Source organism: Anas platyrhynchos, chromosome 27 (genome assembly GCF_047663525.1).
Source record: "Anas platyrhynchos isolate ZD024472 breed Pekin duck chromosome 27, IASCAAS_PekinDuck_T2T, whole genome shotgun sequence".
In the NCBI taxonomy this organism is placed as follows: domain Eukaryota; kingdom Metazoa; phylum Chordata; class Aves; order Anseriformes; family Anatidae; genus Anas; species Anas platyrhynchos.
Window position 1 is genome coordinate 7,362,594 of NC_092613.1, and position 13,222 is coordinate 7,375,815.

Here is a 13,222-nt window from a genome sequence, read left to right on the forward strand (position 1 = left end):
GGGCAGCGGCAGCACCGGCCGGGCTCTGTGTTGGGCTTTGCCTCTGCTTTGTCGTGCTGGAGCTCTCCAGCCTAGCTAAGGGTGGGGATCCTCGGTTTGCTTTGGTAAAACGGTCTCGGGCTCTGGGACTGCTCGCGGCGCTGCTCGTGCTCTCTGCAGCCAAAGGACGCCGGGGTAAGTCTGCTGCCTTCACCTCCCCGGGGCTGGGCGAGTGGTTTTGTGACTCAAGCACTGCTGCTGATAGCGGGGGCTGCGGGAGGGTGCTGGGGTAGGGCTCCCACACTGTGGGAGGGCGCTGAGGCTTCAGAAAGATGGATGTCACTTTTGGAGAAGTTGCCTGTAAGCCTTTTTGTCGCGTTTTGCTGGCGGAATCCTGGAACTTTAAGCTTTGAGCTCACAAATAGCTAGGAAAGCTCTTTCTGTGGCAGGCTGTGCTCAGCTGCCCTGGCTTGGTTGAGCTGCGGTGCCTGCTTGCTGTGCTGGGCCTGGGGTCAGGCTCTGGCTGGTGAATAGAGCCTGGAGGAGTCAGCCTCTAGCTGGCCTTGGTCTCACCTGAAACCTCAGGGCCTGAGCAGAGAACAGCAAACAGCTTTAGAGTGTGTCACCGCTGGCAATTGCTCAGCGGCTCGGTTGCAGTGAGTTGCAGCGCTGAATTTTGTTCCTCCAAGGAGCTGGGAAGTAGCTGAGAGTGGGACAGCTGAGGCTGCTGCGGAGAAGGCTGCTGAGGGAGAAGGGTGAGGAGGTAGGTGGGGGAATGAGCTGGCCCTGAAAGTTGGCTAGCTGAAGTTTGAGAAGGGCAGGGAGATAAAAAATTGTCTTCAGACTGGAATGAGTGGGGGTGAACTCCTCCCAATTTAACAAACTAGGATCGGTTAAAGACTAGCCTTGAAACAGGCTGTGCTGGTAGATAAAAACTCTGCTGTGTGCACAGTTATCTCAGCCCCCTCTCCCCCCCCCCAAACCCTCAGCCTCGCATTGCTGGAATTCCTGCAGCGTTTGCCTGGTTGGGGCCACAGCCCACAGCACCTTCGGCACTCATCCACACCTTTCATCTCCAAGCTGCAGGGAGGAAACGGTTGCTACAGATGCTGGTGATAGAAGTGCTGTCCTTGAGTTGCTCTTAGCACAGCTGTGTGCAAACCGAGCTGAGGACAAGAACTCCCACTAGCACTCAGGCAGCCTTGTTTTGTCTAATGCAACTGACACGGGGTGTATGGACTAGATGATTTTTGAAGATCCCTTCCCGCTGTACTGTTCCCATGTTATACGTGCGTGTGTCCTGCAATGAGTTTCAAAAGTGGAATGTAAGAGGCTATGAGGTGTTGCAACGAGACCCAGGTGATTAGCAAAAACCACTTAGGTTTTACCCAGGTGAAGTGCTTCATTAGAGCAGTGTGATTATTTTTCTTTCAACCTAAAATTTCTTAGACCCCCAGTTCCCAGGTCTGTGTACCAGGATGTGAGCACTGTCTGAAGGTTTGCAAACGCTCCCATCCCTGCTTTCAGGCTGCCACCTGCACTTCTGCCTTCCCCAGGCATTAACAGAAGTGAGACCATGAAAGAACAGACACAAATGGCTTTAAAACAAAGACCCGTGTATTTCTACTAGACTATACAGAGGATGCCTGCAGGATGAAAGGTCAGTCTCAACAGCAAATACAAATATATTTTATTTTGACAAAATTTCTCACACAGGGTAGACACTTATTTTGTGGCATCACTGTGCAAAACCTCCAGCATAATGCACAGGCAGTTACATCCCTATCTTCTCAACCCCTTTCTTTGTGTACTAAAAAACAGGAAGACGCTAACCAGTTTAAAAAACAGAACCTGCAAAAAGGCCCAGTGATAACCAAGTGTAAACAAAGAAAAGTGAGTTAACCAGAGGGGTTTCACTTTGCAATGGATCAACTTTCCAGGTTTGAATTGAGGAAAGCATACACGTGCCTCTTCAACCTCCCCTTAAGAGAAACTGATAGGACCTATTCTTGATTTTACAGAAAAGCAAAGTAACACAGAGCAAGCAGTTAGAGAGCAATGAAGTGATTAATTCCAGAATCTCCCATTAAGTATGACAAGAAACTGGCCACAATAGAGACAAAATGGAAAGGTTATTTCTCTCACTTTGGTACAAGTTTATTTATTTTGTACACTATCCATCCATACACCTGTGATACAAATTCTATGAACCTGCCACAAAGCATTAAAGCGCAACACACCTATTATTCTGTAGACACTTGCATTTTAATCTTCATCCAGTCTATATGGATCAGCAGCGATCCAACACAGACGCTTGCAGTCTGTAAAAATGCAGATGTCCCATAACCGTACATACACGAGGGAAAGAAGAGCAAAAACGTTCGCTTTCAGAGAATGTGGCTCAAAACTTCAGATTAAAAAGAGACCCTGGAAGAGCTGGCTTTGTAAGGGATTTCCGTAATGGATTTTGTAAACTCATTTTGTATAGTAAAACTTAAGCCTACAGGCTTCTTGCTTTGTGGAGGTCAGTAGTAAGGATACATAGGAGCACTTACTGTCTCTTGCATTACTATATCTTGCAGCATAGCGCCTTGAGCTGTTGGCAGATTTGACAAACTTACTGGAGTACCTGGAGTGCTGTATACAGGTGAAGGAAATGCACTGCACCCTCAGCTGTATTTATAGTAGGGCTTTTCCAGCTAGGAAGTTTTCCAACCAGTACAATTAGTGATTGAAAACAGCTAAACTTCTGAACCATGAATGTGGTTTAATTAAAACAACCTATCAGTATATGCAGTCACAATAGGAAGTTTATGCGGCAGGAAACACAAAACACAAAGACAACGCTATTTGTTCCACAGTTTTCTCTGAGGCTAGAAAACCTGTTAACTTTGAAAGCCCTAGAAAAATGCTGCACTGGTTTAGAAACCATCTACTTGGCATAGGACCACATTTGTTTTTTGCACACAAACATTTCATAAATCTCCTTATTTCCACATTAAGCATTCTGCATTTCTTTGCCAATCTTGTAGCTGAGGATTTTGTTCCAGTCTATCTTGGTGCGGGTGACAGGTAGCTGCCGGCGTAAGGCTTTGAAAGTGGTGTCTGACATAGTCTGGTAGTTCTCGCTGATTGCTGTCTGCAATGGCAAAAGTAGGTTCAGTTATAGTAGTAAAGAGACTCTGGAGAAGTGAATCCGTTAAAGCCACAAAACCCTTTCTGCAAGGGGAAGGCATGCTACTGACTGGTTAGTGCTGTCACCTGTGTGTGTGCAAGCGAAGGGTTTCTATGAAACTCTCCTAAGGAGACATTGCTACACTCACACGTGTTCCCGAACTATCTGTATCACATCTGCTTCTTGCACACAGGCTGGGACAACATAAAAAGCTCTCACGCATTTCCCTTTCAGTGTTTTTACCTGTCAGGAAAACTATAAGACTTGTCCACTCCCCTTCCGTGCTTGTTCCGGGCATCATTTGTATTTAATAATCAAATTTGCTGTATAGCTATATAGCTTTACAACTAGATTCCATCAACAAATACTAATGCCCCTTTCGAAGTAATTCTTAGTAACAGATAAGAACAGATAACAGTAAGTCAGAAAGAGTCAGAGGTCAATTCTTCATACTTCCTTTAACTGCAAATGGAAATTGATACAATTCAATTGCATTTACGTAACAACTACTGATCTTACCTGATACTCGTTTTCAGCATTTTCTATTATCTTAATAAATTCCTTAGCTGTCTGGACATCACTCTACAAAGGGGAAAAAGAGATCTTTATATGTTAAAAAATAACTCATATGCAATGGATTTCTTAAGTAACAGTCTGAGTATAGATGAAATGGATAATGTGAGGTGGCGGATGCTCTTTGTAGCTGGGTCCTTCCACTCACTACACATCCCAGTGGAGTTCAAGATACTAGCTTAAGCTTGTGTTCCAAACTGAAACAGGACTGCACCCTAGTGAGCAAAAGGGAAGTAGGTCTTCATAGTACAGATAGGGATTTTATGACTATTGCTCCCTCTACTGTACTACAGGACTATTTATTTTCCTTTAGTATACTGCTTTTACATCTCAGTTCCCTAGGATGTAGATACAAGGGTGTATTCTGCGATCTTTAACTGACTCTCATAAGATAAGCTGTTCAATGGACATTGCACTTTTTAACAGACAATTTTAAAGCAATTAAAAATCTGGGTTTTCCATGCAACTCTAAACACTACAGGTACAGCGACTAGTCACTCTAAAATCACATTAAAGTCAATGGAATGTAGTCATACAAGGGTATAATTCATGAGATGTTCAGGAAACAAAATAGGTGCTTTATCATTAAAAAATTTTGGCATACTTACTGAAACCTGTACAGAGTCCTGGATATCTTTATGACTAACCAGCTGAACATTACCATCTTCGTAATAATGAACCTAAACAAAGACAGACAAAATGCAGGTTATCACTAACACTCATTTTATAATCCCAAGAGCCCCCAAATGCTATCAGAATGACACAACAGCTTTGTTGTGCCAGTCTTCTCTGCTTACGTGGAGACTAAAAGCAGGAAGGTTTCATTCTTTGTCAACACTGTTCAAGATTATGTTAATGAAGTAAACGCCTAGAGTTGAAATAAGAGCAATTATAAAAGAATTCATGGAATAGGTTTTAGCCGTACAAAGTCAAGCAGACTTGGAGGCATATAGGGTAATGCTATATAATAAGCCACATTGTAAGCAATGCCCAAAACACTGAAGTATTAAGAATTGATTTCCTGAATTGTTAGCTTAATAGTATCTTGACTCCAGAAGGACATCTCTGCTGTATTTCAGCATCTTGTTTTGAGTCAAATGCATTATTAGTGTAAGGCAAGCAGCTTCTCCTGTTATTGCCAGACAATGCAGCTTACCTGGATCTTAAGCACTGCAGCCACCTGAGCTGTCGGTGGTGTGATGGTAAACTTCCATTCTGATCTCCAACGACCATTCCTAAGAACAATCACAGCATGTAAACTATTTCCAGCAAGTGCTGACAAAAAAAGAGCCACATTAATGAGCAATTTATTCCTGATATCTTGTGATCAGTATTGAAGGGCCTTATATGCCAATGAATTCCATTTCTGAAGCCCAGCTCACCACAGCACAGCTTCATTACAGGCTGGCTCCAATGCTTTGGAATATGTAAGGGGGTGTCTTCAGCTCTGCTAATATATTTTTCTGTAGGTAGGTCACTGAGCCTCACTGAAAGCTTTAGGGAAGTGCCCAAGGGCTTGCAAGGAAAACTACAGAATGAGAATCAGAGCTCCTGGGGAAACCCAAGGCTACTTGCCCTTCAGACCCCCAGTAGAGAAAGGGTTTGTTTGAGGACTAGTAAAGGAAGAGAACGCACTGTTTAAGTAGTCTTACCAGAAATTTTTGGGCTGGAACTGGTGGCTCTCAATACAGGCAATAATTGTCTGCTGTCCATCTATAGATTTACCATAAACCTGCATTCAGAAAAAGAGTTAAAATGGCAAAAGAGCTGAAGAAAACCACTTGCAATTTCTGTTCCTGGTAGCACTGTGGAGGCTTGGTATTGTGGTATCTCATTGGGAATGTTTACCACTAGTTACATTGTCCAGCACCTCCGCTTGCAATTATGTGCAAATAGTGCTTCCTGTTCTTTAATGGCAGGTGTTAAGGTGCTTGGCAGTCATAAATATGAACAAGGTGGTCTAATAAATTTCTACCACGATGTGCATACCAAGTTATTTGCACCCTTTTTGAAATTTGTTGTTCTAAAGTTAGCAAAAACACTAGTGAGGATGGAGAATTCAAACAACACTGCTTGGCACAAAGTCCACTCAAAGTACTGAGTGACACCGAGCAAAGAATTTTCAACGAAACAAGGTGGATACTCAACAGTACAGAAGCCATTTGGGTAATGATCTTTCACATAAGCTCTCAATGCACTGTCACAGGCATCTCTCCATTGTTTTAAAGCTGATTCTGTGTCCTCAGGCTGCGGATCGCTTGCTTCTTTCCTTAAGTGATCAAACTTAAAAGAGATTTTGTTTCTTGGGTCTAAGAATCTGCCATTGCCCAGATCACCATGTTCTGTGATTAACACCTGTAAAATAAGAAATTGAAATTAATATATTCTTGTGCTGCTATAAATGTGTTTTGGCTGTTTGAATAGTTATCCATGTACATCCTTTGCAGGTTGTACAGTAGCTTCCTCTTGTTAAAGCTATTTCTATGGACAGCCCTCTTAAAATATCTGTCTCCCATGAACATATCTGGGACACCAGGAAAGCTAGGTCAGTGCTTGGCTCAGAATAGAACAGATGGTCAAGCCAGCTTTCTATCTTCTGTAGTACTTCTTGCTCTCAGAAAAAAAACAACACAAAACCAAACTGTAAGTAGTCATACTTCAGTGTGTAGGCATCACGATGTTAAAACTAAAAGCTTGGGCCATTCTAGAAAAGAATGTTCCCTAGTCGTCTTATAAGAAGCATTATAAAAGGGAAAAGCTTTGCTGACATAGATTGGGCAGTATTACATTGATATAGTCTAAGACACAATTATTTATTTTTTTGGTAACTGGGGATGGATTAAAATGCAGACCACAGCAAAAATACCACTAAGAATCCACTATTGAATCACAGTAGGAACGGTGAGGATGTAGTACTGTAAGGAGTTGCAAGTAATCTTTAAATAAACAACAATCTTTAATCGATCATACTTGAACTGGAATTGCAGTGATTTCAGTGTGGGGCTTTACTTAACAGTGAATTGGTTACCAGGCAGTAACAGACAATGCTTTAAGGCAATGTTTCACCTATGCCTTCTATACAAGAACAAAAACTTGTTAACATGAGGATGATCTAGTGGAAGGAGGAAAGATGATCTGCAGGTAGGATGAAAATTGTAAAGATATTGATGACACAATGCATTTATTCCTTCTGTGTAGTGCAGTAATACAAACATTCAGTGCGAAGCTTTCCCTTACCTGCTCATCATACCCTTCTATCTTCACAGGAGTGAACTGATCCATGTTGTACTGTGCAAATGCACTGTTAAGAATTAAGAGCATGAATTTTAGCTGCACATTCACATTTATCTTCACTCAGGGATAAGTACATGGTGTGGTTTATACTACAGAAAATTTCACCTTAAACTTGCAAATAATACACATTAGCACTCTTAAAGGATTTTGCAATACCTTTTATTGATGATAGCTACAAAAACACCCAGTCTAAAGTCAGGTTTATTTAGTGATGACCATAAAAGTACAGAGTTCAAAAGTAGAGCAGCAGGCAGCCTGAGGGATAATGAGCAAGCCAATGCAAAACAGGAACACACCGGCTAAAATTTAGCAGTAAGGTAAACAAATATGAGTAGACTAATATTTACAACAATTTTCTTCTGTCAAGACCTGCTCACTGATCTCACAGCTCAAGGTAAAGCCTTAGCATCAAAAGGCTTGTATGCATAACCTTGAGACACCTGATGAGGCTGCACAAGTAAACAAGATATTCTGAAAGTATTTTCTGAGGGCAGTTTAAGCTCTGGTTTAGGACTACTCAGTATTTCAGGCTTCACTTGCTTAACAAATCATGCTTCAACAAGATCAGACATTCCTGCTGCTGCAGAATTACTCTTTTTTTTTTTGGCAGATTGCCTTCCTGTCAGTTTTATATGGCCTCTACACCACAAATTCCAATTTAAGCCTTTTAAAAAGAATCAGCCATGCCTTTCATTATATATTTTGTTGGGGGATAACGAACTACAGCAGACTGCTCTCAATAGAACAAATGGCTTGCTTTGTCACAGAACCATGGTTGTAAGTCAAATTATCACCACAGAGAAGCACACATTTTGTTTGAAACATTAATACTTACTGTGCTGCTCCTTCCCTGAGAAGATTGTCATTGTTGAGCAATAACCGGACATCTGGAGAAAAAAGGGTGTTCAGATAGGTTATTGGTTCTTGATCAAATGTTTCTTTATTTCATTTTCAACTGTACAAAAACATGAATGATTAAAATCGTTTCATCAGGCATAAGTAGTCACAGAATGAGTGCGTGCTTTTCCCTTACTTATACTTGACCTTAAGAGCAACATATCATAACATAACCATAGACTCTCATAGTAGGTGAAATGTGAAGAAAATGCTACTGATCATGTTCCTTCACCTACTTACCATTGAATACTTCATTGAATTCTCCAGGGGGTGCATGAGTGATGAATTTTGCAGCTATACGCACCTACAATGATGCAGAGAAGTAATTAAAAACAAAAGATCATTTACTGAATTCATACACACCGCAACCTACACTGAAGCAATTCACCAGCAAACCCAAATCTGACAGTAATAACAAACCCCGTGCTTAGGGAGAAATCCAGATGTGTTTTCCAAGTAGAAATCCTCATTCTCATAAGACTAGGCATTTTTTCAGTGCAAAGAAACTCCGAATGTACTCAGCAAGAACATCAAATTTCATGTGGGCACCCGTTAGAATGGGAACTATTCAACCTTCATAGCTGTATTTTTTTTTTTTTTAAGAATATAAATGCTGGCTACCCCCTCTTGGTGACATTTCTAAACGTTTTTTCCTGGTCTTTGCTAGTAATCAGGAACCTAAATGCCAACATATAAAAAGAACAAGAAACCACTGCAGTAAAACTGGTACTTTAACTAGATGGGAACCAACAGCGTGATCACGCTGCCAAGGTGTGTCTGACACACTGCAAGACTTGTTGGCTCCCTGTGATGCAACGTGTTTGCTGCTTACAGCTGGCTGAAGGAGATGCCGCTGACTCACAGCAAACAATGGGTGGAGGATGAGGTTGATCCCTCTATAAACTGAGCAGTAAATCAATTACATCAACTGCCACTGGATTCTGTGTGGATCTGTTTGTTCTGTCCTTCTAAACACCTCCTGGGGAACGACAACAAACTCTCAGTGCAGGATCCTTTGGTGCATCTGAAGTATTCTTGTACTGCAGAGAGCACAAGCTACAGCCCAGCTATTAGCAACCATAAAGAAACATTTCTGGTAGAATCCATCTCCAAAGGCACGTGCAGCATTATCTTTGGGAATATAAGGCCAGGAAATGTAAACGAAGCCTGTTCTTGCACATCATGAAGTACCTCTCCAAGCCTTGCAGAGCTGTGTTTAAGCATGTGTCTGTGTGTCTACTGATTATAGAAACAGACCCACAGAATGCTTTGGGTTGGAAGGGACCTCAGAGACCATCTAATTCCACCCTGCTCCAGTGCCTCACCACCCTCTGAGTGAAGAATTTCTTCCTAATATCCTAATCTGAACCTACCCTCTTTTAGTCTGACACCGTTTCTCCCTGTCCTGTCACCCCACTCCCCGGCAGAGCCCCTCTCCTGCTTTCCTGTAGGCCCCTTTTTAGGAACCTGCTCTTCATCTGCATGTGTCCTGTGCAAAAACATCGAGGGGACATACTCAAACTTTTAGACATTAAACCTAGCTGGACATAGTGGAGAGCTTGTTAAAATGATGCTGGCTTATCAAAAAGGTGCTGAATTTGGAACTGGTCAGGGCTTTATTTCAGAATGTGCTGGTTTCTTGTTATCAAAGCCATGCTAGGCTTTCTTCAAGAGCTACTGCCTGCTTGGAGTCTCTGGGTAAGAAAAAGAACTGAGAGATACTCCCTGTAGTGTGCCAGCATTCCTGGCATGTGTTCTCTCAAGGGTTACTTGGTACCCTTCTTCTTTGGCGTGTTACTCCTTCCCTTATCTTGAAATAGCATTTTATTGGAAACTGTACCGTAGCCGAGCCGTGAGCTGTCACTAGTGACAGAATTAAGGCCTCTGGAACTGGAATTGATACAATCAATAAGTGAAAAGGCCAGCTGGCAGGAAAATACCTGGGTATCTGTAAACTTTGAAGCTGTAAAAGCAAAAATAAGTTTTTTTTACCTTTTTATTTTTTTAAAAAAAGCCTTCACTGTATTCTGAAATCCAATGAACTTGTCTTGGATTATTAGGGTTTAGGTGGCCTTTGTTTGATCCTGTTGAAACCATTAAGAGTTTATTTTTATAACCAAATCTTTTATGGTTTTTACAAGACAGAAGGGAATAAAATCTTCTTGGACAAGACTTGAAACAGGAAATGTCACAAAACTGGATCTTTACCTTAGAAGGATAAAACTGTCACTTTCTCCCAAGCACAGCTGTCAAGGCTGTAGAAGAGGCCTTCTTGCTCAGCTGGACACTTATTGAAGATGACTACAGAACACTTGCTAAACCTCTGATTACTTCCCTACTTTCCATTTGAGCAGTAAAACAAAGGTTTATGCATATATTCAACTATTTCATTTGAATTACTGCCACAGCTGGAAAAAATTGCTGCTTCAAGTCTTCCACATTTTTAATTAGAAAGATGGCATCACTTGTGATGGTTGCGATGATTTAAAGTAAGCCATGAAAGGAAACACACACCTTCCCCAACAAAGGGCATATTGCCTTATTCCAGCAGTATCGGGTAACAACTCTGTCCTTACTGGGCAGAGCTTCAGATAAAAATAGATCGATTTCCAAATTAGCATCTATTACAAACGAACATGTTCTTTATGCCTGAAATAATTCTGCAGTATGAATGGGAAAAAACATGTACTGAATTTTTTCAACTTGTCAATAACTTGTATAGGTCACGTGCAAATATGCAAAACGTAAAACCATTTTCTCCTGATTTTCTGCTTTTAGATAAGGTTGGTAAGTATACATCAATCTTCACAACATACTGCTTATTGTGTGAAAATTTCCACGATTTAAAGGACTGGAGTTAGGACTTGCTGGTTACATCATCTGTTAGATTTCACTACTGAAAGCTTGGATGGTGATGAAGATAACAGCAGTAATTAAGAAGGATGCTTCTGCTTTCTATCCTCTGTGGACTTCACTGAGAGGCAGCCCTAATGTCTGCAAGACTTGAAATTATACCATGTGCTTTTCTGAGAAAGTGCAAATGTAAGCACTAATAGAGGCGGATCAGACTGCGCCAAGGCATTTACAGATGGCCACTTCAGGCCAAGATCCATTTCAGGGGGAGGGCTGCACTACAACATGCACTGCAAATTAACTCTGCAGATGAACAGATTACTTTTTATAAGGTGTTTAAATCAACATATGGAAAACCAAGGCCCCTAAATGCCATAAAAATGACACTATGCACTAAAACAACAATGATGTGGCTGCACAATCGTACTGTAAATGGAGCCTTCACAGAAGGGATCAGGGCTTGGACAGGTTGACTTCTAGGTTGATGGTTTCTGATAGACACAGCCCTGGGGAAGGGAGCATGAGAACAAAAAAATATTGCAGGCGTTTTAGCCTTCCACCTCGAAGGATGAGCAGAACACAAAGGGGGCTCTGCATTTTGATCAAATGTCCTCGCAGAACCAGCCATGAGCAAGCAGGCAAGCGCTGCACGTGAGAACTGCTCCCTGTTAAAGCACCCCGTGCACCGACTCTCCTGTGAAGCAATCAAATACAAAGCACTTATATCAAGCTACTGAAATCAGGAGTGGAGTTCAGGAAACAGACTGTGAAGTACCTAATCCTAAATGTCAAGCATCTGAACCGCTGTTACTTGTCATTTTTGGAGTTGATTTATCTCAAAGCGGTATGAGCGCGGCGGCAGGATGTTCGCTTGCAGAAGCACAAGAAGATTTTGTGCACACTGACCTATTTCCTGGCCACCGTTACCATTTCAGGTAGCTCCGCAGTAAGCGAGCAAAACTGACTTCCTTTTTCTAAAATGGGGAAAGTAGCTGACGGGGAAGCTGCTCGATACTAGTTTAAACTGGTAAAATGGCAGCAGAAAACAGACAACAGGACATGCCGCAGTGAGGTTTAAAGTAACAAACCCCCAGCTTTCCTAAAATGCACCTACAGAGAATAAAGAAGTGAGGTTTATAGGGGTGGGAGGCGTGAGGGGAGGAATTAACTTTATTGCTCTTTCATTTGATTTTCTTTGTTGTTTCCTGAGTGGTTATAAATGGGTACTTTAATGAATCCTGCTGCATGTTTCCTTTTCAGAACCCTCACCACCTCTCCTCCTACCTCTGCCAGCCATGGAGCTCCTTCATGTTGATGCCAGGCTGCCTGAGCCAGGACATGAACTAGAACACGGGCTCCAATTCCAAGTGAAATCCCAGCTACTTTGACAAATAAAATATTTGGAGACAGGTCCTAGAGGGCAGGCTGTGTCTTCCCTGGGGAAGAACTGAGGATTTCAGGTGAATGCGGGGGCAAGGAGAACACAGCCAGGCTGGCCCCAGACCCTTGCAGCGCTGACCTGGTCCCAGACTCAGGCCCTAGGCTAGGAGCTGAGTCCAGATGCAGCCCACAAACAGGATTTTGTAATCCTGCCGGATCACCAACAACTCACCTCCCCTGAAAGCCGCACTGCCTCAACCTGCACCTTACTTTTGGTTTAATTTTCAGATCGAATGCAAACGGAGGGATGGTTTCCATTGCAGCAGGTCGAAGGAGCTTTCAGCCAGATGCCAGCAGCTGAGGGGTTTGCCCAGCTCCCCGTCAGGTGCCGGTGTGTGCTGCTGGCCGCCCCTGCTGGGGGATGCTCGTTTCCAACACCTCACCGGCCCGAGGGGCCTCTGAGGCTCAGTCGCCATAAGGAAACCGAAAGCGGCACTTTAAGAGCAAGATTAAACCCTGCTCCGACCTCACGGATCTTTAACGATCCCCAAACCTTGACGACCCGGGGAATTTTAATAAATAAACCCAGCTCCTCTTCACAAGGAGGGGAAGGAAGGCGGCCGCGCTGCCTCCAGCTACCCCCCGCCGCTGCTCCACGCCTGAGGGAGGCTGCCCCGGCCTTTGTGGCGGGGGGGAGCTGCCCGGAGCGCCGCCAGCACCGGGCGATGAGCCCCGTGTCCCCCCCCCCCCTCAGCCCCGTGAGGGACCCCCGTGAGGCAGCCCCGCCGTGAGGCGGCGCCGCGCTGGGGGGCGGGCGGCCCGCACCGACCCGTCACGGCGGCCACGGGGCTGCGGCACCCGTCCTGTCACGACACCCCTTGTCCCATCCAGCCCCGTCCCGTCCCGTCCCCACCTTCTCGTCGTCCGACACCCGCTCCTCCAGATCCGCCATCTCGGCACCTCAGGGCCCGGCCCGGCGCCGCGCGGAGGATGCCGGGCGCTCCGGCTGGGCGCCGGGCAGGAGGCGCGGCCGGCGCCATCTTGGCTGAGGGCAAACAGCGTGGGGCGGCC

The 13,222-nt window shown here is 43.8% G+C and overlaps 1 protein-coding gene and 1 long non-coding RNA gene across 3 annotated transcripts; one reads left to right on the plus strand and one right to left on the minus strand.

Moving 5' to 3' along the window:
• The first annotated feature begins 35 nt into the window (after positions 1–35).
• LOC110351673 (uncharacterized) lies at positions 36–12,877 on the plus strand. 2 transcript variants are annotated; one of them, XR_011805115.1, is made up of 4 exons: positions 36–174; positions 1,507–1,639; positions 10,064–12,231; positions 12,440–12,877. It is a non-coding gene; the product is annotated as an uncharacterized lncRNA (long non-coding RNA). The 2 variants fall into 2 exon arrangements; XR_005261091.2 differs by having other exon boundaries at positions 10,064–12,877.
• On the minus strand, positions 1,647–13,217 carry CAPZA1 (capping actin protein of muscle Z-line subunit alpha 1). Its single transcript, XM_027444921.3, has 10 exons — positions 13,065–13,217; positions 8,159–8,222; positions 7,857–7,908; positions 6,965–7,028; positions 5,876–6,082; positions 5,380–5,459; positions 4,884–4,962; positions 4,336–4,407; positions 3,674–3,736; positions 1,647–3,118 (listed from the first exon to the last, which is right to left on the minus strand). Exons 1-10 carry the CDS (start codon positions 13,101–13,103, stop codon positions 2,978–2,980), a joined length of 861 nt encoding a protein of 286 aa, XP_027300722.1. The 5' UTR covers positions 13,104–13,217; the 3' UTR covers positions 1,647–2,977.
• Between the last annotated feature and the right edge of the window lie 5 nt (positions 13,218–13,222).